This window comes from Gymnoscopelus microlampas, assembly GCF_963454915.1.
Source record: "Gymnoscopelus microlampas genome assembly, chromosome: 5".
Classification (NCBI taxonomy): Eukaryota; Metazoa; Chordata; class Actinopteri; order Myctophiformes; family Myctophidae; genus Gymnoscopelus; species Gymnoscopelus microlampas.
The window spans coordinates 56,067,118-56,091,839 of NC_139942.1; the positions used below are offsets into that span (position 1 = coordinate 56,067,118).

The 24,722-nt window shown below is 41.6% G+C and overlaps 1 protein-coding gene across 1 annotated transcript in view; it reads left to right on the forward strand.

Moving 5' to 3' along the window:
- The window catches only part of astn1 (astrotactin 1), a gene marked incomplete at both ends in the record, with an annotated part of 706,990 nt that overhangs the window by 373,112 nt on the left and 309,156 nt on the right, over window positions 1–24,722 (forward strand). Inside the window, one exon of the mRNA XM_084058603.1 lies at window positions 2,858–2,985. Within this exon, the coding sequence (XP_083914729.1) occupies window positions 2,858–2,985 (128 nt within the window). The remainder of the gene's footprint in view (window positions 1–2,857; window positions 2,986–24,722) is intronic.

Consider the following 24,722-nt stretch of genomic DNA (forward strand, 5'->3'; position numbering starts at 1 on the left):
CGAAATTAACACTGATGTACAGTACCAATATTTTGTAGAATCGGCCTCAGGTCTTAATGGGTTAACACAGGGGTCTTCAACGTTTTCAGCCCAAGGACCCCCTAGCTGAGAGAGAGGAAGCAGGGACCCCCTCTATATTGTATAAAGTTGTGTTTCAGATTAAACTTTTTTGTTTTACTTGGTCTGCTCTTTTTTCCCTTCTACACCAAACCTCTTTGCCAAAAATAGCCAATAAGCTCACAACGCCTCGCAGCGCGAGGCGTTGTGAGCTTCTAGATCTGCTATTTTTGGCCTAAAGTTCTCCTCATAAAAGGGATGTTAGGGTTCAAGTGGTTAAGGTAAAAACTAAATCATATCACACAAAGATTTGGCGGACCCCCTGTAGTAACTCTGAGGACCCCCTGGGGTCCCGGACCCCCTGTTGTAGACCCCTAGGTTAAGCGGAAAATAGCGCCCTGGGAGTGGATCCAAAATGCTCTGCACGTTTTACATGTGGTACTGGAGATCACTTACATGACAAATATAATATAGTCATATTTTATTATCATAAATGCTGCCGGAATGACTAAAGTACTAATTTGCCTGAATGGATCAAAAGAGCTAAAGTGTGTGTGTGTGTGTGTGTGTGTGTGTGTGTGTGTGTGTGTGTGTGTGTGTGTGTGTGTGTGTGTGTGTGTGTGTGTGTGTGTGTGTGTGTGTGTGTGTGTGTGTGTGTGTGTAATAAAACCTTTGTTTGAACCTCTCTTGCATTTACACAAGTGAATAATGGGGCAGAAAAAACTAAACGCAAAGTGCAGCCGACAGCCGTTTGAAAAAAAAACCAACCCAAACACATCACATTACAGATGAATCACAATGCACCAGAACTATCAACATAAACATGAGAAATGCTTTGCTTAGACTCAGACAAGTCTTCTCCTCCAGACATAGAGACAACGTGGTACCGTACGTAATTGTTATTTTTCTATGGATTTCTCCGTAAACGATGTGCCCGCCAGAAGGTGTTGCTTTACTGTGTCTCTCGCTTATGATTGACGCTCGTGTCTTTTTCCACCTAACATTTACCAACCAGCAATGTTCAGTGCTTTTACTTCTACTCCACTACATCTCAGAGGCAGATATTACATTTTTACTCAAAAGAAAATATTTGAAAGCTTTAGTTACTTTGTAGATTTTGATTATTATTACAAAACACTACCCATTACCCACTTCAGCCCCTATATACATTTCGTCCGTTTGAAAATAGCCGATCTACAAGCTCACAATGCGTCGCGATGCGACGCATTGTGAGCTTGTAGATCGGCTATTTTCAAAAGGTTTTCATTAGAAAACTTAAAATGGGACATTCTGCATCATGAGTACTTTTACTTTTGGAACTTCAAATACATTTTGATACCAATTTGTTTGTACTTTTACTCAAGTACATTTTGAATTCCGGACTGTTGTAATTTCTATATTGCAGTATTGATACTTTTACTTAAGTAAAACATTGAGTACTTTTTCCACCACTGTTCACTAGCAGTGTAGAGAATCAAACTATTTTCTATGTAGAGGCAGAGTGTGATTTGTAAAATTCCTTTCTAATAATACATTCATTTGATATTTCACTTTACATTTTGAAACTAATCTTTTCTCATTCACTGCCAAGCGTGTTTCAGAACAGTCTGCAGCCAGTACCAGCGTGTTTGATTAACCTTACAAGAGCCACGCAGTATTTCGTTCCAGGACGATCGGCACACCGAGTGTCGCAAAATAGCTCGGGGATGCGTGTCACCGCGGCCCTCCATTATTTACTTATTGGCTTGTGAATACAGCTTGTTCTCGCCAACAAAACACAGAAACAAAACAAAGCAGATAGAAATATATGTATCTGGATCTTTTGACATTAGATGGACGGGGGCGGGGCTGTGTTTGTTGTGATCACGTTATGTCCGGGTCTACTCTTCTGCAGAAGTCATAGGATCACTCATAGGTTGGTGAACAGCACCATCTAGGGTGAACACTGAAAACACTGTGTTGACACGCCATTGGCACTGCATGAGTTAAAGTGATTCTCTCTCTCTCCAGCAGATACAGTTACTTCAGGACCATGGACAGCAGCCACAGACATGTCTGTGCTATGTTCAGGGCCTCTCTCTCTCTCTCTCTCTCTCTCTCTCTCTCTCTCTCTCTCTCTCTCTCTCTCTCTCTCTCTCTGCAATGTAGAAGTACTCTGTTACAAGTTAAAGTCCGGAATTCAAAACTTACTTGAGTAAAAGTACAAAAGTATTGATATCAAAATGTATTTAAAGTACCAAAAGTACAACAATGGTTGAAAATAGCAGATCTACAAGCTCACAACGCGTTGCATCGCGACGCGTTGTGAGCTTGTAGATCTGCTATTTTCAAATAGCCTAGGTATAAAATAGGGCTAAAGTGGTTAATGTATGTTTTATTTCGTGATCATTTATATCTGCAAAGTAACTAGTAACTAAAGTTTTCAAATAATTGTAGTGGAGTAAGAGTACAATATTCGCCTCTGAGATGTAGTGGAGTAGAAGTAAAAGTATAGACAATAATGGAAATACTCCAGTAAAGTAAAAGTACCTCAAAATTGTACTTAAGTATAGTACTTGAATAAATGTTCTTAGTGACTCTACACCACTACTGCTCTCTCTCTCTCTCTCTCTCTCTCTCTCTCTCTCTCTCTCTCTCTCTCTCTCTCTCTCTCTCTCACACCCTCCCTCCCCTTCCCCCCCACCCCCTTGTTGTTCCCTCTCCTCCCCATGAGGTCGTCTTGTTGGATGAGTGAGTAATGACGTCTCTAAATAACGGCCTCTCCTCACGGTGTCATCCCTCTTCCTGTGTGCCAACGCAGGCAGAAGAACTTTGCCCGCGGCATCGAGCAGCAGCTCCCAGATGGCATGGTGGTGGCGTCGGTGCCAACAGAGGTTCAGTGCCACGAGGAGCTGTCGGATCCCGTGCCCGACCCCGACTACCTGACAGGTAGGAGAAATGTCATGTTTCACAGGGCAGCAGCTCTGGGTGTGTGTGTGTGTGTGTGTGTGTGTGTGTGTGTGTGTGTGTGTGTGCTCGTATAATAACTCACAAGGTTCAGCGAACACTCGTTCATCAAAACCTGTGGAATCATCGTTACTAAAAGTCAACGTTTTTTTGGGGGGAGTGGAGAAAAGCCTGGGTGGTCCTCGGGTTGATTGATTGGCTGGTGTACCCGTCCCACGGCTGGAACACCGGTCCCACGGCTGGAACAAATGGTATACTGCGGCAAATACACATAGAATCACCTCGGACTTGTAGGACACCTCTAGGCACCTATGCAGTGTCTCCACTGGTGGAAAGTAACTAAGTATATTTACTCAAGTACTGTACATTTGTAGGATTTTTTACTTTACTGGAGTATTTCCAGTTTTCAGTACTTTTACTTCCACTCCACTACATCTCAGAGGCAAATATTGTACTTTTACTCCACTACAATTATTTGAAAACCTTAGTTACTTTGTAGATTTTTGATTATTATTACAAAACATACAGTAACCACTTCAGCCCTATATATACATTTCGGCCATTTGAAAATAGCAGATCTACAAGGTCACAATGCGTCGCGATGCGACGCATTGTGAGCTTGTAGATTGGCTATTTTTAAAAAGACTTTTATACGATGTATACATTTGAAAACTTGTGAAATGGGACCTTCTGCATAATGAGTGCTTTCTGCTTTTGGTACTTTAAGTACATTTTGATACCAATACTTTTGTACTTTTAAACTAGTAAATGTTGAATTCCGGACTTTTACTTGTAACAGAATATTTCTACATTGCAGTATTGATACTTTTACTTAAGTACAACATTTTAGTACTTTCCCACCACTGAGTGTCTCTGTATCTCAGTATCTCTGTGTTGTGAAGTCACTTCATCATCTCACGCCCGACCTTGCTTTGCCCTGCTGGGTGAGAGGGTCGTACAGTACGTACAGTATGACCCCCCCCCCCTCTCCGTTCTCAAACTGTTTTTCCGCGACACAGGTTCAGGTGTGACTTCATGGGGATTGTGTGAGAACCGCACACTATTATTATGCAACTGTAGAAACGGTTTCATTTACAACTGTTTATCAGTACTTTGTGTCAAAGCAGAGGCAAATTAAATACTCTAAATATCAACCACTTTCAACCTGGCATCCCTTTTTTGGGCTCAACATTTTAAGTTTCTCTTTTGTATTTCCTTTCCCCCCACACATTTCCCAAATAATAGCTCTGCAAGCTCACAACCCATCTTATTGAGAGTTTCTGTATTGAACACACCACTTTTTTTTCTTAAATTATGAAATAGGACTTGAATAGTTAAAGGTATTCTAACATTTATATATATATATTTTAGCATTTCCCCCCTCTATCAGCCACTATGTAATGATACTGGGGTGTTTTCCTGCATTGAAACACAGTCCTCTTTCTGAAATCCGTATTTTCCCTACTATTTACGTTTTGACATCCGGTTATCTGGGACGTAAATGAAATGAAGTGCATGTGTGTGTGTGTGTGTGCGCGTCCATGTGAATCCGTCCGTGAAGTCCTATCAGCGTCCTCGCTCAATTTTCTGTGATTGACAGTGAAGGTTGGCCAATCAGGTGGCGAGTTCAAGTAAACCGAATGGAACCGAGTCCAGCCTGAGTATAGTCGACCAAAAACGAGCGGCAGCCATCTTTTCTGACCGCTAGTTTCTCTGCTGTTTTAAAACTTCAAAAAGCTCTCTCAAACTTCTATTTTGAAGCACGGAATTTACTTATAAGATATCGTTTGGATAGAATTTAGTTGTTTAACTTCATTTATGTGGTCAATTAATCATGATGTGGTCAATTAATCATGACAGAGCCTATTTAAAAATAAAAATTCAGAGAACCGGCAGGGGCGGGCAGTGACACGCATTGTATCCGAATAAAGCAACCTATTTTCGGCATGGCCCTTTAGTCCCCCTGCGTCACTTGTCTGGCGGTCGGGTAAACGAACTGCTGATCAGGAGGGGGGGGGTGGGGGGGGGGTGTTTGACAACAGTTTTTTTTTCTTTTTTTGATCTCTGAAGTTGCCTAGAACCCCTTTTAAACCTTTTATTTGGCATTAGTAAATACAAATAAGCATACGAGTGATAACACTTGCCATATAGAGACTTGTTTTCACAAATATGAATGCAGGCGTGCCTTGAGATGTTGGTGTTGCCCTGGGCACAAAAAAAAAAAAACAAAAAAAAAAAACAATGATATATATATATACACGGCAGATGTCCAATCAGCACAAACTAAATTGCTACCACATGCTGAACTGCATGTCCATGCTAGTGACCTCACAGTTGAAGCAATTTACCATGACAACCACTGACAACGCAATTTACCATGACAACCACTGACAACACAATTTACCATGACAACCACTGACAACGCAATTTACCATGACAACCACTGACAACGCAATTTACCATGACAACCACTGACAACACAATTTACCATGACAACCACTGACAACACACTTTACCATGACAACCATTGACAACGCCGTACATTATTGCTACAGCTGAGGAGACAGTGGAGTTAATGTGGCCACAAGGGAACCAAAAACGGAATAGAAAACAACGACCTTTGACCTTCCCATATTGCGTGACAACAAGGCTGAAGCTCTTGAAATGCCGTTGGGACGTTTGGGTTCGCCGCGGGGCAGTTCCTCATTGACAGAAATGTTTAACCCATTGAGACCGGGAACGAACGCATCTGTGTGTCATTTTAAGATTTATTTCGGCTATTCAAAAAAATAGCAGATATACAAGCTCATAGCGCTGCGCTATGAGCTTGTATATCTGCTATTTGTTTTTTAATCGTGTAAATGTGCGCAAATCTTTGAATACATAATGTTTTTAAAACGAACATTTTTAACCGTTAACTTTGATTCTGGGAGATTCTACAAATGTCTTCTAAATCCTAACAGTTTTTTGAAAAAACGTATGTTGCTCTAATATCAGTTTTTCATGTCAAGGACCCCCAAAATTAGTGTGAATTTGGCCGCCGACCCCCAACTCAAAATGGCAGGTACCCCCAGAAGCAAAGACTTGAGTAAAAAAATGTTCGCTTTATAATATATATATATATACTGTATATGCGAAGATTTACACATATTTTCACGATATTTAAAAAAGAAAATAGGAGATCTACAAGCTCATAGCTCTGTGTTATATACGAGCTTGCATATCTGCTATTTTTTGAATAATGGTTAAAGTGGTTGCACAGATTGGTTCCCGGTCTAAATGGGTTAATATTCATGAACAATGTTCTTATTATCTTTAGTGAAAGGGGGTTTTGTGGGTACGCTGTGTGTGATGAAACAAAGGATCGCCCGCCGTCCGGTCGGCCACAGCTGTACGCGGCCCTGGGCAGGATAACCTCCGCTAGTGATGGATGGCGGAGGTGATCCGGTGGAGCATTCAAAGCCCTCAAGAGAACCAGCTTTTTTGAGCACTTTGTGTTGTTTTGTATTGTGTCGTGATGTGTTAAATCATTATTATTTTGCCCACTTCTGCGATTAAATTGGCTCTCCTTTTCAGTTGTTTGTACCGGAGATTTTAATGGATTTAATACAATTTAATAAGGGAATTTCATGAAAGCACTAGAAAGATGTCAAAACAAACCCATTATCTGTCTACTTATCTGGCTGTCTTTGTCTGCGTCTGGCAATTAAGGTCTGAATAACCTACGATACAAGAAAAGAAAAAAAAGAAAAGTCTAGTGTCACAGGCCTATTTCCTCCTTCATAATAATACTTTTAATCTGTAGAAGTGTACATAAGTGTTGGATTGCTGTGTTCCTGCAGACACATCCAACGGCTCATTTAATACAATTACTGGATTCAACGTTGTCAAAGCATAGCTGCCCATTTAACCACATTGGGAGGTCTTTGACATTATTGAATAAAGTGACTCAGGTAATCATGGCAGTGGTATTGCTACTCCAACTTAAGTGAAAAAGAAAAACATATTCACCACTGAGTTTTTGGGTCACCTGGATTTGAACCCCGGAGAGTACTTTGAAAGTTATGGATTTTCAGGTTTTAAAGATTAGATTTTGCTGAATCGACTCCCCCCAACCCCTGCGTTTCTACGCCCACAGCCGCCTTTTTACAGCGACGTTGCATTCAGACACATTGTATGGTTTCATCCACTGTGTCTGCAACAGGCATATTGTAGATACCAGAGCATTGTTGCATCGCCACACAATTCACCAGCATCCTGAAAACACACTGAGCCTCACAGGAACAGTTCCATGTCGCTTATCTCCATTCATCCTTTAACCTGTTAAGACCGGGAACGCATATGTGTCATTTTGTAAGATGTCTTTGGCTATTCAAAAACAGCAGATCTACAAGTTCATAGCGCGGCACCGAGTGTCGCGCTATGAGCTTGTAGATCTGCTGTATCTCGGTGCAGTGCTATGAACTTTTCCATGTCAAGGACCCCCAAAATGATGTGTATTTTGGCCACGGACCCCAATCTCAAAATGTGTTCTTCCAGGGACCCCCAGAAGCAAATATTTGAGTTAAAAATGTTCGCTTAAGAAAAAAAACCAAAAAGTATATTCAAAGATTTGCACACATGTTCACGATTTTTAAAAAAAATAGCAGATCTACAAGCTCATAGCGCGGCACTAGGTGCCGTGCTATGAGCTTGTATATCTGCTATTTTTGAATAGCCCAAAGAACTCTAAAATGACAGAGACTCGGTCCCGGATAGAATGGGTTAACACAAAAAGCTCCCTCTCGACACCTTGGGAACAACCGTTTGACAAATAACCTCGATTTCCTTTTCAAAAAACATCAAAACCAAATGCAGTAAAATCTCCAGTCAGGCCTTTTCTGCGCGACTGTGAACCGAGAGCGTTTTCCATCTGTCATTCATTCCTCCCAAACGTGTCCTAAGGTGAACCCAAACTACCCGCCTGATCACCCACGTGAATATAAATGAACCTGCGTGGAAAGACAGCCAAACATTAGCCAAATCCGTTTTGTTTTATTGTATTGTTTGCGAGGAAGGAGGGAGTGATATGGACTGTAATACCAGCGATGAATGCTGACATCTGTCTCCATATCTGCCTCGGCATGCACTCGCCACATAACCAGCACAACGCCAACAAGACAGTGGTGTAAAGTAACTAAGTACATTTACTCAAGTACTGTACTTTTTTTTACCTTACTGGAGTATTTCCAATTGTCGGTACTTTTACTTGTATTCCACTACATCTCGGATTCAATTATTGTACTTTTACTCCACTACAATTATTTGAAAACTTTAGTTACTAGTTACTTTGTAGATTTGGATTATTATTACAACACATACATTAACTACTTCAGCCCTATATATACATTTCGGCCATTTGAAAATAGCCGATCTACAAGCTCTACGAGCTTGTAGATCGGCTATTTTCAAAAGAGTTTTACACATTTGAAAACTTGAAATGGGACATTCTGCATAATGAGTATTTTTACTTTTGGTACTTTAAGTACATTTTGATGGCAATACCTTTGTACTTTTACTCAAGTACATTTTGATTTCCGGACTTTTACTTGTAACAGAGTATTTATATAGTGCTTACTTAAGTAAAAACAATTGGAGTACCTTTTCCACCTCTGTCATCATTAGAAACGAGAAGAGGACAAATCTACGAGCGTGTTGCATATTGAGGGAACTGCAGTCAGCCAAGGTTTTATTTGTATTTTTATTATTCCAAATGTTTATTGCCTTTTCCTCTGAGTCTACCCTGACTCTATAAGTATAACTCAGGCTTTAAGTAGAAAATGTTTGCAATTACCCCCAGAGTATTGTAACAGGACTATTTGATAGAATAATTGGACATGAAATAGTAGTTTGAATAGTTTGATGGGAAAGTTGCTTTACTAAATTAGGAGCTGCTCCTTTTTGACAGGAACATTGAATTATGATGGCAATATCTTCTGTACAATTTGTACGTACAAGCATTAAAGTGTGATAGACTTTTAAAGTGTGTGTGTGTAGATCCCAGAGGCCTGTAATTGACTGAATAACCTTGATTTACTCACTTGGAATATGTAACAACCTTTTCTTAAATGTTGCCAAGATACACACTATATTAGCAGTATATAAAGATTAGATTTTCAGAAGTGGTTTCATTCAGCGATCTATGCGGCTGAACTATTTTTTAGTGTCACCCAAAACTAAAATGAAAAAAAAAGTCAACAGCTTTTAACTCATTAAGAACGGGAACGCATCTGTGTCATTTTAAGATTTATTTGGCTATTCAAAAATTGCAGATATACAAGCTCATAGCGCGGCACAGAGTGCCGCGCTATGAGCTTGCAGATCTGCAATTTGTTGGTAAAATTTGTGCAAATCTTTGAATATATACAGTATATATAGTTTTTTAAAGCGAACATTTTTAACTCAAATCTTTGTTTCTGGGGGGGTCCCTGGAACAACATATTTTGAGATGGGGGGTCCGCGGCCAAATACATTTTGGGTGTTTCTTGATATGAAAAAGGTTTGAGAAACCACTGATATTATAGTATAAGTATAAGTATACGTTTTTTTTTTTTTTTAACTGTTTGGATTTAGAAGACATTTGTAGAATCCCCCCGAAGCAAAGATTTGAGTTAAAAAAAAATCCTTTAAAAAAAAAATAGTAGATCTGCAAGCTCATAGAGCGGCACTCGGTGCCGCGCTATGAGCTTGTAGATCTGCTATTTTGTTTTTTAATAGCCCAAAGACATCTTTAAAATGACACGGATGCGTTCCTGGTCTTAATGGGTTAAAGGTCGTATCAACAGCAGCATTTATTGCTTGTCGTTGAGGTTTAGACGGCGGTAGATTCAAGGCTAACGCTCACGGCCGTGTTACGCCGTCCGCTCCACCTCATCCGAGGTGTGTGTGTGTGTGTGTGTGTGTGTGTGGGGGGTGGGGGGGGGTGGGGGGGGGTTGTCCACGGCGACAATCAAAAGAAGATGGAGTGGCAGCAGGTTGCAGCTGCTGTTTATTGGAAAACTTCAGAGGATATTAACCCATTAAGACCCGGAACGCATCTGTGTGTCATTCTTTTAGATTTCTTTGGCTATTCAAAAGAAATAGCAGATATACAAGCTATGTTAGCTATGAGCTTGTAGATCTGCTATTTATTTTTTGGGGATTTTTACAAATGTCTTCTAAATCCTACAGTTTAGGGAAAAAAAATCTATATCAGTGGTTGTCAAGGACCCCCAAAATTATATGTATTTGGCCGCGGACCCCCATCTCAAAATGCTTTGTTCCAGGGACCCCCCAGAAGCAAAGATTTGAGTTAAAATGTTCGCTTTAAAAATATATATATATATGTATTCAAAGATTTGACACATTTACACAATTATTTTTTTCAAAAATCTATCTACAAGCTCATAGCTTGATGCTTTGAGCATTTGCATTTGAGTTTAAAATGTTCCCTTTAAACAATATATATATATATATATATATATATATATATATATATATATATATATATATATATATATATATATCGAAGATTCGCCCAAATTTTCCACAATAAAAAAAAATAGCAGATATACAAGCTCATAGCGCGGCACTCGGTGCCGCGCTATGAGCTTGTATATCTGCTATTTTTGAATAGCCAAAGAAATCTAAAAATGACACACACAGATGTGTTCCCGGTCTTAAAGAGTTAAAAAAAGAAGGTCTAATCTAAATGGATCTTGTGGTGTCACATGTCCTGGAGGGCCCGCTTGGTGCAAACCTCTTTATCCGATACGGCGCCCCGGGCTCTCGCGGTGCTGCATGGCGCTCAACACAGCAGAGCAACACAGCGGGCACGGCACGGCTGGGTTTTTGATGCCACAGCCTTGGGCTTTATTGAAGGGTAATATATCATGAATTGAGCTATCAGTTCAACAGCATCCAGAGAGAAGGAGACACTATGGAGGTACAGAAGACACACTGATGCACTGATACTGTACTTATTCTGTTTCAAACCACTGAGGCCCATTCTATACAAAATGTCTTCTAAATCTTAACAGTTTTATGAAAAAGGTACTGTTGCTATATCGGTGGTGCTCAAACGTTTTCATGTGAAGGGACCCCAATCTCAAAATATTATTTTCCAGTTTTCCAGGGACCCCCAGAAACAAAGATTAAAGAGATGAGATAAAAATGTTCGCTTAAAAATATATATATTCAAAACGTTTGCAAAAAAAAATCCCAATCTTTCAAAAATAGCAGATCTACAAGCTCATGGTGCGGCACAAGGTTACGTTTCCATCCACGATAGTTTTCAAAACGCTTACCGTACTGTGTCAGAAATTTAAATGTTCAGCTTTTTCCAACTCATGTACTAAGATATTTGAAAACCAGTTTGCCCTTCAGCAGGACAATCCGGGATTTTAAGGAGTGGCAAAATATTGCGACGGACATTCGAATGAACAATTTATTACAGGTTTGAACGATTTATTAAACTAGAGAGCTTCAGTGTACCCTGAAAGTGAATATTTTGCACCAAGTAGAAGTAGGTGTGGTGACTTTGACAAAGGCTGTAGCATTGATTGATTGTGAGTTAAGACACATGCCAGCAGTGTGACAAACATTCCATCAGAGAGTCACACTCCTTCAGATGCCAGAAAGTGATGTTATACAAATATGAGAGAAAAAAGGGATTGCCAGGTCATGTCTTATTGTCGTTACTTAAGTTTCCTCAACCTGACCTAGAACCAAATGGGGAATGACCTATTTGCCACTAGAAATGAGTCTGTGTGCACTGCATGTTACAGTGCTGTAAAGTAACTAAGTACATTTACTTAAGTACTGTACTTAAGTACAATTTTGAGGTATTTGTACTGTACTTGAGTATTTCCAATTGTCAGTACTTTTACTTCTACTCCACTACACCTCAGAGGCAAATATTATACTTTACTCCACTACAATAATTTGAAAACTTAAGTTACTTTGTAGATTTTGATCGTTATTACAAAACATACAATAACATCTTCATTAACAATACATTTCATCCATTTGAAAATAGCAGATCTACAAGCTCACAATGCGTTGCGATGCGACACATTGTGAGCTTGTATAGATCTGCTATTTTCGAAAGATGTTTGAAAACATGAAATGGGACATTCTGCATAATGAATACTTTTACTTTTGGTACTTTAAGTACATTTTCATGCCATTACTTTTGTACTTTTAGTCAAGTACATTTTGATGATTAATGAAATAATGGCTTTTGGATTACAGCTTAATTTGTCATTTTGAATAGCCTAAATTAGAAAGCAATAGTGAACACGCACCAGAAGATAGATAATGGTCTAAGGCAGAAAGGAACACAACAAATACCTCAGAAATAACACACACATTTCTCCTCATAATTATAGTGACATGAATTACCCAGCGCCAAAGTTTCAGCTTTGAAGCCTTCATCGGGGTGTAAAAGGTAATGCCCCAGATTATGCGGACGACTGTACGGCTATTTCATTTGTAAGAAGTTAGATAATGTCATGTTTCCCATTTGCTCCTCATTTGCACTTAAAAACAATGTTTTACACTTAATTGTTGGATGTGGACGCCATAGTGATGCAGTCATTATCAAGACAACACCAAACACAACATCAGAACAGAGAAGACAAATATACATCAATGGAAAGGAAAATAAATAGAGATAAAAGCAAAAGCAGAATACAGAAGCACAAAAACTCACCCACGTTCAAGTTCATATTCTTTACAGCTCTTTCTCTCACGTGTTTGGTTGCTGACCCTCATCTATCCACCCAGCACAAACTCACTTCATCAATTGACCAGTTTACATTGTGTTCTAGGGGATAGGTGAGTTATAGAAATTAAAATAAAATACATGTGATGTAACTAGCAGTAAGTTCATAAGCGTAGTCCAACTGGAACAAGAGAGTAATATTTCATTAAATAAAAATCAATAAAATGTATTGATTTTTATTCCATGAAACCTGACTGTTTTATTATCAGGTACTTGACCATTTAATGGTCAAGTACCTGATAATAAAACCATAATAAAACCATACAGCGTTAAAAAAAAAAGTGCTCCCTATAGAGACACACTCATCGTCCGCCAGTGGTGTAAAGTAACAAAATACATTTACTCAAGTACTGCACTTAACTCATTCACTGCCAGAATTATTTCTGGCGCGTTTGAACACTGCCATATTTTTCATTGAAAAAAAAAAAGTACTCAGGAGCCGAGATACAGAATTTTTAAGTTTTAAGTTAACAAGGAAGTGGATGGGAGTCTATATCTTCGAAAAATCATATCTCCTTGGTCTTTGGGTCAAAAAAAAAAAAAAAAATCCCAAAAAAAAAATTAATAAAAAAAAAATATTTTTTTATTTTTTTATTTTTTAAAAAGTCGTTTTAGTCGTTCTAGGCAGGCATGGCTTATGGACAGAAGTCGTTTTAGTCGTTCTAGGCAGGGAATGAGTTAAGTAAAATGTGTAGGTACTTTTACTTTACTGGAGTATTCCACTACATCTCACAAATATTGTACTTTTACTCCACTACAATTATTTGAAATCTTTAGTTACTAGTTACTTTGTAGATATGAATTATTATTACAAAACATACATTAACCTCTTCAGGCGTATTTAAACTCTGGCTATTTGAAAATAGCAGATCTACAAGCTCACACTGCATTGTGAGCTTGTAGATCGGGTATTTGCAAAACAATTTAATACATTTTATACATAATGATACCTTGTGAAATGGGACATTCTTCATGAAGAGTACTTTTACTTTTGGTACTTTAAGTACATTTTCCTGCCAATGCTTTTGTACTTTTACTCAAGTAAATTTAGAAGAAGACTTTTACTTGTAACAGGGTATTTCTATATTGCAGTATTGATACTTTTACTTAAGTAAAACATGTGAGTACTTGTTCCACCACTGTCGTCCGCGTAGGCAGTCCTTCGTGGAGGACAGCCATCTGCTTACATAGAGCATGAATGGGAAGTGTATGGATAAAAATAATGTACAGTATATGTGCCGTTACAGTACTTTTTTTGTGGATTTTCTCATCCATGTTCCAGCACAGTAATATATGCTGACACACTGTAGAGTTGTTAAAAGGTCAGGGATGTCACCACACATCAGCCAGGGAGGAAAACCCGCTGCCTCTCCGGGATGTCCAGTATTTAAGCTGATCCAAGGCAACTGATCGTCACCAGTGTTGCCATGTCTGCTTATTATAAGCGACTGAGGGCTTGTTTGTCTTTGAATATTGGTAGTTTCGGGCTGTGTTTTTTTTTGGCTTGCTTCTAAATTGTAGTTGTTTATTTGGGCTGGTTTACGTCAAGGTTTTCCGTCCCCGATATAAATACAGTTGGTATATAACGTAAGACACAAAGATTTCAGAATTAGACTTCACACGACTTCACACAACACTGGCTTAGGTCTGGCACAACCAGGTCTCCTGGTCTTTTTCTTGTTTTCCTCTACACCTATACCTCTTTGCCAAAAAATAGCAGATCTACAAGCTCACAACGCCTCGCAGCGCGAGGCGTTGTGAGCTTGTAGATCTGCTATTTTTGGCTAAAGTTTTCCTCAGAAATGGGATAATGGGGTTGAAGTGGTTAATGTAAAAAATGTAAATCATATCACACAAAGATTTGGCGGACCCCCTGTTGAAGACCCCTGACCTATATAATGGGTAACCGGTCAGGTGGGCACAAAAAACAACTGGGCACACCGGACAACTGGGCACACAGCCGTCTGGGCACACAGGTCAACTGGGCACACAGTCAACTGGGCACACAAGACAGCTGGGCACACAGTCAACTGGGCACACTGTCAACTGGGCACACAAGACAACTGGGCACACAGTCAAGTGGGCACACTGTCAACTGGGCACACAAGACAACTGGGCACACAGTCAAGTGGGCACACAAGACAGCTGGGCACTCTGCTTTGATGTGCCCCCCCTTTCTATGAAATCCAGAGATTAGTGAACCCCTGCTGTGAATTGTCTGCTCCTGAGTTCCTGAGCAGATGCTCCTGAGTTCCCCCCCTCAGACAGCCGCATAATCACCCCCCTAGGGTTAGGATGAGAGTTAGGTATAGGCCTAGGATGTGAGAGTTTCCACTGATTCAACCTAGTGGTCCCCCCCCACTGCTTACACCTAATGGCCCTCCTCCACTGAGTTCACCCGCATAATCACCCTCCACCCAGGTTAGGGTTAGGGTTAGGGTTTAGGGTTAGGGTTAGAATGTAAGAGTCTCCACCGATTCAACCTACAGACACACACACACACACACACACACACACACACACACACACACACACACACACACACACACACACACACACACACACACACACACACACACACACACACACACACACACACACGGGAGAGGCAATACACAGCTCACAACAAATGGATGAGGATGCTGTCAGTAACAGACATTACACAATGTCTCCCACCGTCTCTCTCTCACAGTGGGGGGGCGGGGGGTACTTAAATATCAAAGGAACACAAAAATCCTTGGTAGTCATACGGTGTGCCCAGATGTCCATGTGCCCAGTCATCTCGTGTGCCCAGATGTCCGTGTGCCCAGTCATCTCGTGTGCCCATATGTCCATGTGCCCATTCATCTCGTGTGCCCAGATGTCCGTATGCCCACTTATCCGGTGTGCCCAGTTGTCTAGAAACTTGTGTGCCCAGATGTCCAGTGTGCCCACCTGACCGGTATTCATATAATGAATGCACAGAGACAGGAAGGGGGTTCATATGGAGTTCATGCATCTGACAAACATTGTACACAATGTGGTTGATATGAATAAAGAAACCTTGAATTAAAGGACATGGTCATCATTGACTCAACGGACAGAACGGTACGGAAAAGGAAAAATCGCTGACAGTGGCTGATTTATTTATATATTTACTATATTACTTTATTAACGCCCGAAAGTAGCAGATCCAGCTAGCTCGAAACGCGGCTTGTGGAACTGCTACTTCAAATCCTGAAAAAGTAACGGTTTTAGACGTATGAGGCTCCCTCCCACACTTCAGAGACAATATACAGGATACCCGTATATGGAGCAGACTGAGATGCCCATATAAGGAGCGGGGTCGAAGTGGCTGAGGCTATCGTGCTTTGTGGATTGGCCAAGCATTGCGCGACATGTGTGCCACTGAAGCAATATAAGCGATAAACGCGCATTTACGGTGTGAGAAATGTTCCGTTGGACGATACATGTGAGCGGAGGACCGGACGGGTCCTATTGTGCTGCTACTGCAGTGCAGCAGGAGGTTTACGCCTTTGAAATGGAGTATGATGACCCCAACGACTTCACTGAGATTAAGGCCCATGTTTTCAACACAGTGTCTTTACGCTGGAGGTCGTTGACCCCGGTGACAACTGGCAGTTTACAGGTGTGTTTGAGGGGGAAGGTTGTCAGGCACAAGGGCCACACAGCTGTGCTGATAGAACACATTGTCTACATCTGGTGTCTTCCTAACAGCAACGCGCTTTATGCATTTGATGTCGACGCCCACAGCTGGTTCAAACCCAGGGTGTCCGGGACTGTTCCGGAGGAGAGGGACGACCACTCAGCCTGTGTCTTGGGGAAGGTCATGTTTATCCATGGAGGATCCCACTGGAAGACTGGATACACTAATGACACCTACAGGTTGAACACCGCCACAATGGTCTGGTCTTTGATTAACACCAGAGGCACTCCGCCACCTGCTTCATCACATCACTCTGCCACCATCATTGGGACAAAGATGTTTGTATTTGGGGGCTGGGGGGGCTGGTGGGGCTTCTACAACTACATCAGAGTTTTTGACACAGAGACCAACTGCTGGCTGAACACACCTTCTGCACAGCTTCTTCCTGGAGGACGCAGGTCCCTTCCAGCCCTTGCCTACAATGGAGAGCTGTACATATTTGATGGTGAAAACGGGGAAACTACCATAAGTTACCTGTGGAAATTCAATCGAGAGACCTTTTCCTGGACGAAGGTTGAGCCCATGGGGAGAGGACCGGGTCCAGGCAATCCAAGGTGCTGTTGTTGCGTGGTGGGAGATCGCATCGTCCTCTTTGGGGGACAGCACCGACCTAATGACCTGCAAATCCTAGACTTGAGTCCTAGTCTGAAAACGTTATGTAAGCTAGCAGTTATTCAGTACGATCTGGAGCAGTCTGAACTCCCACACGATATCAGGTGGGAACTGAGAGCCTTGACTACCAACAGCATCAGAACAGTACAAAAGAAAATCTTAATTTAGGCAGTAATTTGCGCACCATGTTGCGAGCTTGTGAATCTGCCATTTTCCCTACTTCTTAACTCTTTGTCACCGACAAGATTTCTCGTTGGATTCTGTCAAGGCGCAGCCTGCCACTGACGAGAATGACCAGATTTGTGTTTACAGTGGTTTCCAGTGGGCAAAAAAATGCTTTCACTGCCAGATGACGTCAGACCCGGATCTGACCACATTTTTTAGAAAAACCTTACGTTTACTTCCCGTTTATTTCCTGTTTATTTCCTGTTGGAAAATGGCCTCATATCCGTTCATGTTGCTTTATGGCAAAAACAACCCACATTCAACTGGCCACAGCTGTGCAACGGACTACCGCGACCGGAGAGATATCTGGTGTTTTTAGTGATTACGCTAGAGGGCACTCTTCGCCAACCTATGAATATGATGCCTTGACTTCCAGAGAATGATCAACCCGGAAATGACGTCATCGAAAACGTTTTTACTCTACTCTTTTTTTTTACGCTACAATGTTGTCATATTTATAAATAATATAATTATTAGAACCTCCGATAACTACAGAACAGACGATCGAGGTTACAATGTTTTTTTTTGGTGGAAACCACCGAGACATTGTTTGTTTACACCGGGGTTGAACAAAACATATTCAGCGGATCGTCAGAATAAGGTCAAACCACTGGCAGTGGCGGATGAATGAATGGCAATGAATGTGTTAAGGAACCCAGATGGTCCCTGGACCCCACAGTCTGAGGACCACTGTCCTAGATGTGTTAAATTACTCACTGGTTCTCGATATCGACCGATATGCAAGTTACGGGTATCGGACTCGATATCGGGAAGGAAGAAAACGGTACGGGTACATCTCTAGATGCATGGATGCATGCATGAGGACCCTCTGCCCCATTGCTGGGAGGACGAACGAGTTGCCGCCCCGAACGTTGCGACATTGCCTTGAGCCTACTCAGCGCCGGTTGAGTTATGTACCGATAAGCACAGAATCGTACATTTTAGTTGTGGGGACTGCTCTGCTTCTGGGTTTTTCCGGGTTGCAACTGGTTACGCTCACCGTGGGACTCGCCGTGCATATGCACGGATTTTCGGGGTTTTTAGGCTACTATATGGACGGAATGACGTGCACTGGATCCGTGCAATCAGTGGCGTGCACAGACATTTTGAGGGGCAGGTGCTCAAGTAAATTATACTTTTTTTTTGTTTACTTGGTCTGCTCTTTTTTCCCTCTACACCTATACGTCTTTGCCAAAAATAGCAGATCTACAAGCCCACAACGCCTCGCAGCGCGAGGCGTTGTGGGCTTGTAGATCTGAAGAGAACCTTTTTTGAAGTTCTCTTCAGAAAAGGGATGTCAGGTTTCAAGTGGTTATGGTAAAAAGAAAAATCATATCACATAAAGATTTGGCGGACCCCCTGTAGTAACTCTGAGGACCCCCTAGGGGTCCCGGACCCCCTGTTGAAGATCCCTGCTGTAAACTGAAAAACAAGAATGACAAGTCATAATAAAGCCGCATGCGGCAGGCTTTTTTGGCCCCAATCTTGTCAACAACACAACATTTAACTATGAAGAAATGAAGATGACAAAAGACAGCTAATGGTTGTCAGGTGATGGACAATTAACACGTTGCAGAATGAATGAAAGATGCAATCAGAGTGATGCACAGCGAGCCACACAGTATAGGCAAAATAATAATAGTATTCAAATAGTAGCTTTAAGGCTACTAATCATTTATAGAGTTCTCAACGGGCCTGAAAATGAAGGCTCGGCCCTAACTGGGCCCGACTGGGCCGGCCCGGGGCTCGGCCCGAACCCGACTATTGCCATCATGTTAGGCCCAAAACTCCCAAAAAAAGAAAAGAAGATTTTCGATTTTTTGTTTTATTTATTTATATTTTATATTTTTAATATTATTATTCTGTTCTGAATATATATTTATCTATTATGAAGATGGCGCTGACGGCAGCGGACATTAACTTACACTGTGCTTACACTGTGCTGATTTAAATGAAGTTAAATCCTCTCACGCACCTCTGTGCAATGAGATGCATCGTCTGCATTTCTCTGCCTCCCTCGACCGAGTCTTTGTCTCCCCCCTCCCGACTGTTTGAGACCGACTCGAGACTGTTGTTAACCTATTAGCTTAAGTTTACACGCGTTGGGTGAACACTTTTATAATACTGAACTAAACGCGGGTGGATTACATTGTATTGTGAAAATCAGAAAGCACCGTTTCTGCCACATGTGTAACTTAACAAAACACGACGGCATAGAGCACGCCGGTCAGTTATCGTAACTCACAAAAACACATTGAACAGCCTGTTATACCTTCAAATTAAAACCATCTGAAAACGTCAACAACGACACATGTGTAGTGTACTGCGTGTATGCACGTTCTCGCGCGTGGCTTACTATATATGGAAAACTCGCTCCTGCGTTCTTCAATTGATTTCTGAACGAACCTGACCACTGAATGTACACTATTGTTGAAGGCTGGTGTACTGTAGACCGAAATTGCCGTAGGTTTTTGTATCAAAAGGGCCCTTGATATGGATGCATCATGCGGTAGGCAGTAGCCCTGAAACATGAATGTGAACCATGGCTACATATGCGGCAATGGATTACAAGAACGCTCGTCCCCAAACACACTCGCCCGGGTCTAATCCGGCGGCCTCTGTCCGCGAAATGAATGGGGGTGAGTGTGTTTTGGGGCGAGTGTTCTGTTTACCTCGGCCAGAATCGCTTTTTTTTTTACTCTCTCTCACATGGTTAATACATTTGATTTTGGGATGTACAATACATGAAAATTACGGGATTAATAACGCAACTTGCGTCGAGAACTAATGGAGAGTGGACATTACCGCGTTTGGCTAAAAACAGTTAGTAACATCATACAAGCATACAAGCTAACTATTAGCCAAATTCGGCTAGCGCTCAGACGAATCCACTGAGAGAGGCGTGTCTAGTCCCATAGCTTGGGAGGACGAGGGCGCCCGTTCAGAGTATGGGAAAGTATCCCATTGGCTTAAACGACAGCCAATCACGCAAAAAAAAGTGTCGCAAACATGTCGGAAATCTGTCGGGTCAGAGTCAGACTGAATATAGAGCCGCTATGCTTTTCAGCATGCGGCTAAAAAAAAGAAGTTTTTTTTTCTTTTTTTCAAAAGGGCACTTCTGGTCAAGAGGGCAAAGGGCAGGTGCTCTAGCACCACCTAGAGTCTATCTGTGCACGTCCCTGCGTGCAATGTGTACTAAATTGGCGGCGATCAGGCTGTGTGGTGATTAATATAGACATCATTTGGACGTATAGTGGGTGAACACTGCCATATGTATTTGTCAGCTTTTTGCATACACAATGTTCCAGCATTTTTCCCCTTGCATTGATGAAAACTGGCCGTTGTTTTACTGCCGTGTCTCAGAGGGCCTGACCAGCTTGTGGCATCGCTGGCATACGGATATGAATCAGTTCTTTCTCACACACTAACCCATTAAAAACCGGGAACGCATCTGTGAACCATTATTTTATACTTTGGCTATTCAAAAATAGCAGATCTACAAGCTCATAGCGCGGCACCGAGTGCTGTGCTATGAGCTTGTAGATCTGCATTTTTTTTTTTAATTGTGAAAATATGTGCAAATCTTTGATTATATATATATATTTATTTTTTTAAGCGAAAATGTCTTACTCAAATCTTTTCTTTTTTTGTGTTTTGAACTTATAATAAGCTATAATATCAGTGGTTCTCAAACTTATTTCATGTCAAGGACCACCCAAAATTATATGTATTTGTCCGCGGACCCCCCATCTCAAAATATGTTGTTCCAGGGACCCTCAGAAGAAAATACTTGAGTTAAAAATGTATATATATATATATAATATTACAAGATTTGCACACATTTTCACAATTTTCTTTTCAAAAATAGCAGATCTACAAGCTCATATCGCGGCACTCGGTGCCGCGATATGAGCTTGTATATCTGCTATTTTTTTCATAACCAAATAAATCTTAAAATGACACAGATGTGTTCCCGGTCTCAATGGGTTAAATGTACTATGTAAGCCATTAACCTCTTCTCCAAGCGTAACTAATGGGTTCGTCGCCCGTGTGTTTATGTAAAAGGTGTAAAAGGCTGACCATGAATTTCATCTCGCAGCTTCCAAGGTTTTCTCTTTATTCCGCTAAGTACGGGGCGAACCGTGATATGTTTGATCAATCCCTCTGGGCTCCAGTCATCTGCCCTCTTTCTCAGCTGTGTAGAAATATGATTCCTGTGGAGGGAAAAAAGAAAAGATCTTGGCTAGTAGTGGCTGTTGGCAGGGAAGGCTACTGGGCCCGTTGTCCATCTATAGTCACCTGGGACGTCTCTCTCTCTCTGTCTCTCTCTCTGTGTGTGTGTGTGTCTCTCTCTCTCTCTCTCTCTCTCTCTCTCTCTCTCTCTCTCTCTCTCTCTCTCTCTCTCTCTCTCTCTCTCTCCTTATTCCACACCTGTTCGTTTGGCCTCTGGCGGTTCCCAGTGGTGGAAGAAGTACTTAAGTAAAAGTAGCAATACCACAATATAAAAAATACTCTGTTACAAGTAAAAGGCCTTTGTCTTGAGTAAAAGTACAATAGCATTGGCATCAAAATGCTTAAACTACCAAAAGTAAATGTACTAGAATGTTTGAAAATAGCAGATCTACAAGCTCACAACGCGCCGCGATGCGACACGTTGTGAGCTTGTAGATCATATAATAGATCATGTTATAGATCATTTATAGAACCTATTTTTCAAATAGCCTATCTATAAAATAGGGATAAAGTGGTTAATGTATGTTTCATAATATAATATAATATTTGCATATCTGCAAAGTAACTAGTAACTTTGTAGTGGAAAATTAACTGAAACTGAAAATTGGAAATACTCCAGGAAATTAAAAAAAATCCGCAAAATTGTACTTAAGTACATGAGTAAATGTACTTAGTTACTTTCCACCACTGCTGGGCCCGCTGTCACCTGGGCCGTCCCTCTCTCTCTCTCTCTTTATACCACACCTGTTCTCTTGGCCTCTGGCGGCTCCACTGAGCGTGCAGACACCAGTGGTGGAAAAAGTACTCAAATGTTTTTACTTACTAGTAAAAGTATCAATACTGCAATGTTAGAACTACTGTGTTACAGTACAGTACAAGTCCGGAATTCAAAATGTACTTGAGTAAAAGTATTGGTATCAAAAATATACTTAAAAGTGAAAGTATACTCATTACGCAGCATGTCCCATTTCACACGTTTTCTAATGTATAACATGTATAAGAATCTTTTGAAAATAGCAGATCTACAAGCTCACAATGACACATTGTGAGCTTGTAGATCGGCTATTTATTTTACTATTTATCGGCTATTTTACTAAAGTTTTCACATAATTGTAGTGGAGTAAAAGTACAATATTTGCCTCTGAGCTGTAGTGGAGTAGAAGTAAAGGTACGGAAAATTGGAAATACTCCAGCAAAGTAAAAACACCTCAAAATTGTACTTAGGTACGGTACTTGAGTAAATATACTTAGTTACTTTACACCACTGCTGTATAATAGCGGCCCGCTTCGACGCAGAGCCCAGCCCTCGGTCTGTCTGCCTGGCGTTCGTCCACACCGCTCCCTCGCTCTCCTGGCAGGCCGTCAGCATTATCGCTGCACCTGCAGTTAATTGCCAGGCCCAGGTAACTGTCCGTGGGACGGTATACCGGCAGACGCTTGTGGGGGGTGGGGGTGGGGGGTGGGGGGGGATGTCACGGCGAGGAAGAAGAACGGCCACTGAGCCGTGGCTCTCGCCACTCGCCCGCCGCCCCTCCCTTGCTGATTGGGGGGTCCGGGGCGGGGCTTGGTTTCATGGATTCTGTGGTCAGTGTGTGTTTTTTGGTCTTCAAAGTCAGCACTCCTTGTAGCGTTGCCTCACAGCCCCGGACCCTCTCCGCTCGCCACTGTGTGTGTGAAATCATTCATCTTGCTATTCATCTTCCCAAGGCTGGAAGCCATTCATCACCCAGGCCAGAGACCTCCATCAATTATTCCAGTGGTGGTGGTGGTGGGGGGGGGGGGGCTTTTGAAAGGCAAATACATCTTGATTTAACCCATTGAGACCGGGAACACATCTGTGTCATTTTTTTTTTTTTTTTTTTGGCTATTCAAAAATAGTAAATCTACAAGCTCGGTGTCGCGCTATGAGCTTGTAGATCTGATTTTTTTTTTGAATAATCATTAAGATTTCTGCAAATCTTTGAATATAATATATGTTTTTAAAGCGAACATTTGTCAAATATGTTGTCCCAGGGACCCCCCAGAAGCAAATATTTGAGTTACACATTTCGCTTTCAAATATATATATGTATATTCAAAGATTTGCACACATTTTCACAATTTTTCAAAAAATAGCAGATCTACCAGCTCATAGCGCGGCACTCGGTGCCGCGCTATGAGCTGGTAGATCTGCTATTTTTGAATAGCCCAAAGAAAAAAAAAAATACCACAGACACGTTCCCGGTCTTAATGGGTTAATTGGAAAAAGCAGGTATATATATGCTCAGAGCCACTAAGCAGATTTCCCCTAAGATGGAGATAAGGAAGGAAAAGGGCGGGAGAGAGAGAGAGAGAGGGACGGAGAGAAGATAGATGAATGGGAAATAAAGAACAAAGAAAGACAATGGGAAGGTAGGGAGGAAGGAGGGAAGGAAGGAAAGGAAGGAGAAAAAAAGAATGAAAGATAAGAAGCTAAAGAAAGGAAGTGGAGAGAGAGAAGGGATCACTCTTTCTCTCTGCTGTCCTCTTTAAGGCCGAGTCAGAGGATCCAACGGATTGTATTGTTGGAGGTTGAGAGGGTGGGGGTGTGAGGGTGGGGCCAGGGGGGAGGGGGCAGGGGGTCTGCTCTCATCTTCTGCTCTCATCTTCAACCCTCAGACACCAGATTGCATGGTTATTGGTCATACGGTACGACCCAGCTGTGTCTCTGAGCGTCTGTATTCATGTGTGTACAGTATGTGTGTGATTGCTTTGTTTTGTTGCATGTAAGCATGTCGAGGAGGATCTGTGTGTGTGTGTGTGTGTGTGTGTGTGTGTGTGTGTGTGTGTGTGTGTGTGTGTGTGTGTGTGTGTGTGTGTGTGTGTGTGTGTGTGTGTGTGTGTGTGTGTGTGTGTGTGTGTGTGTGTGTGTGATTGTGCATTTGTCAATATCAGTGGGGGTGTTACTGTGTGTGTGTGTGTGTGTGTGTGTGTGTGTGTGTGTGTGTGTGTGTGTGTGTGTGTGTGTGTGTGTGTGTGTGTGTGTGTGTGTGTGTGTGTGTGTGCGTGCGTGCGTGCGTGCGTGCGTGCGGCGATTTTACTCATATGGATATGAAGCATCGACTGAATGTGTAAACGTACACATTTACCCCACAGAGAGACACAATAAACGCTAGAAACGAG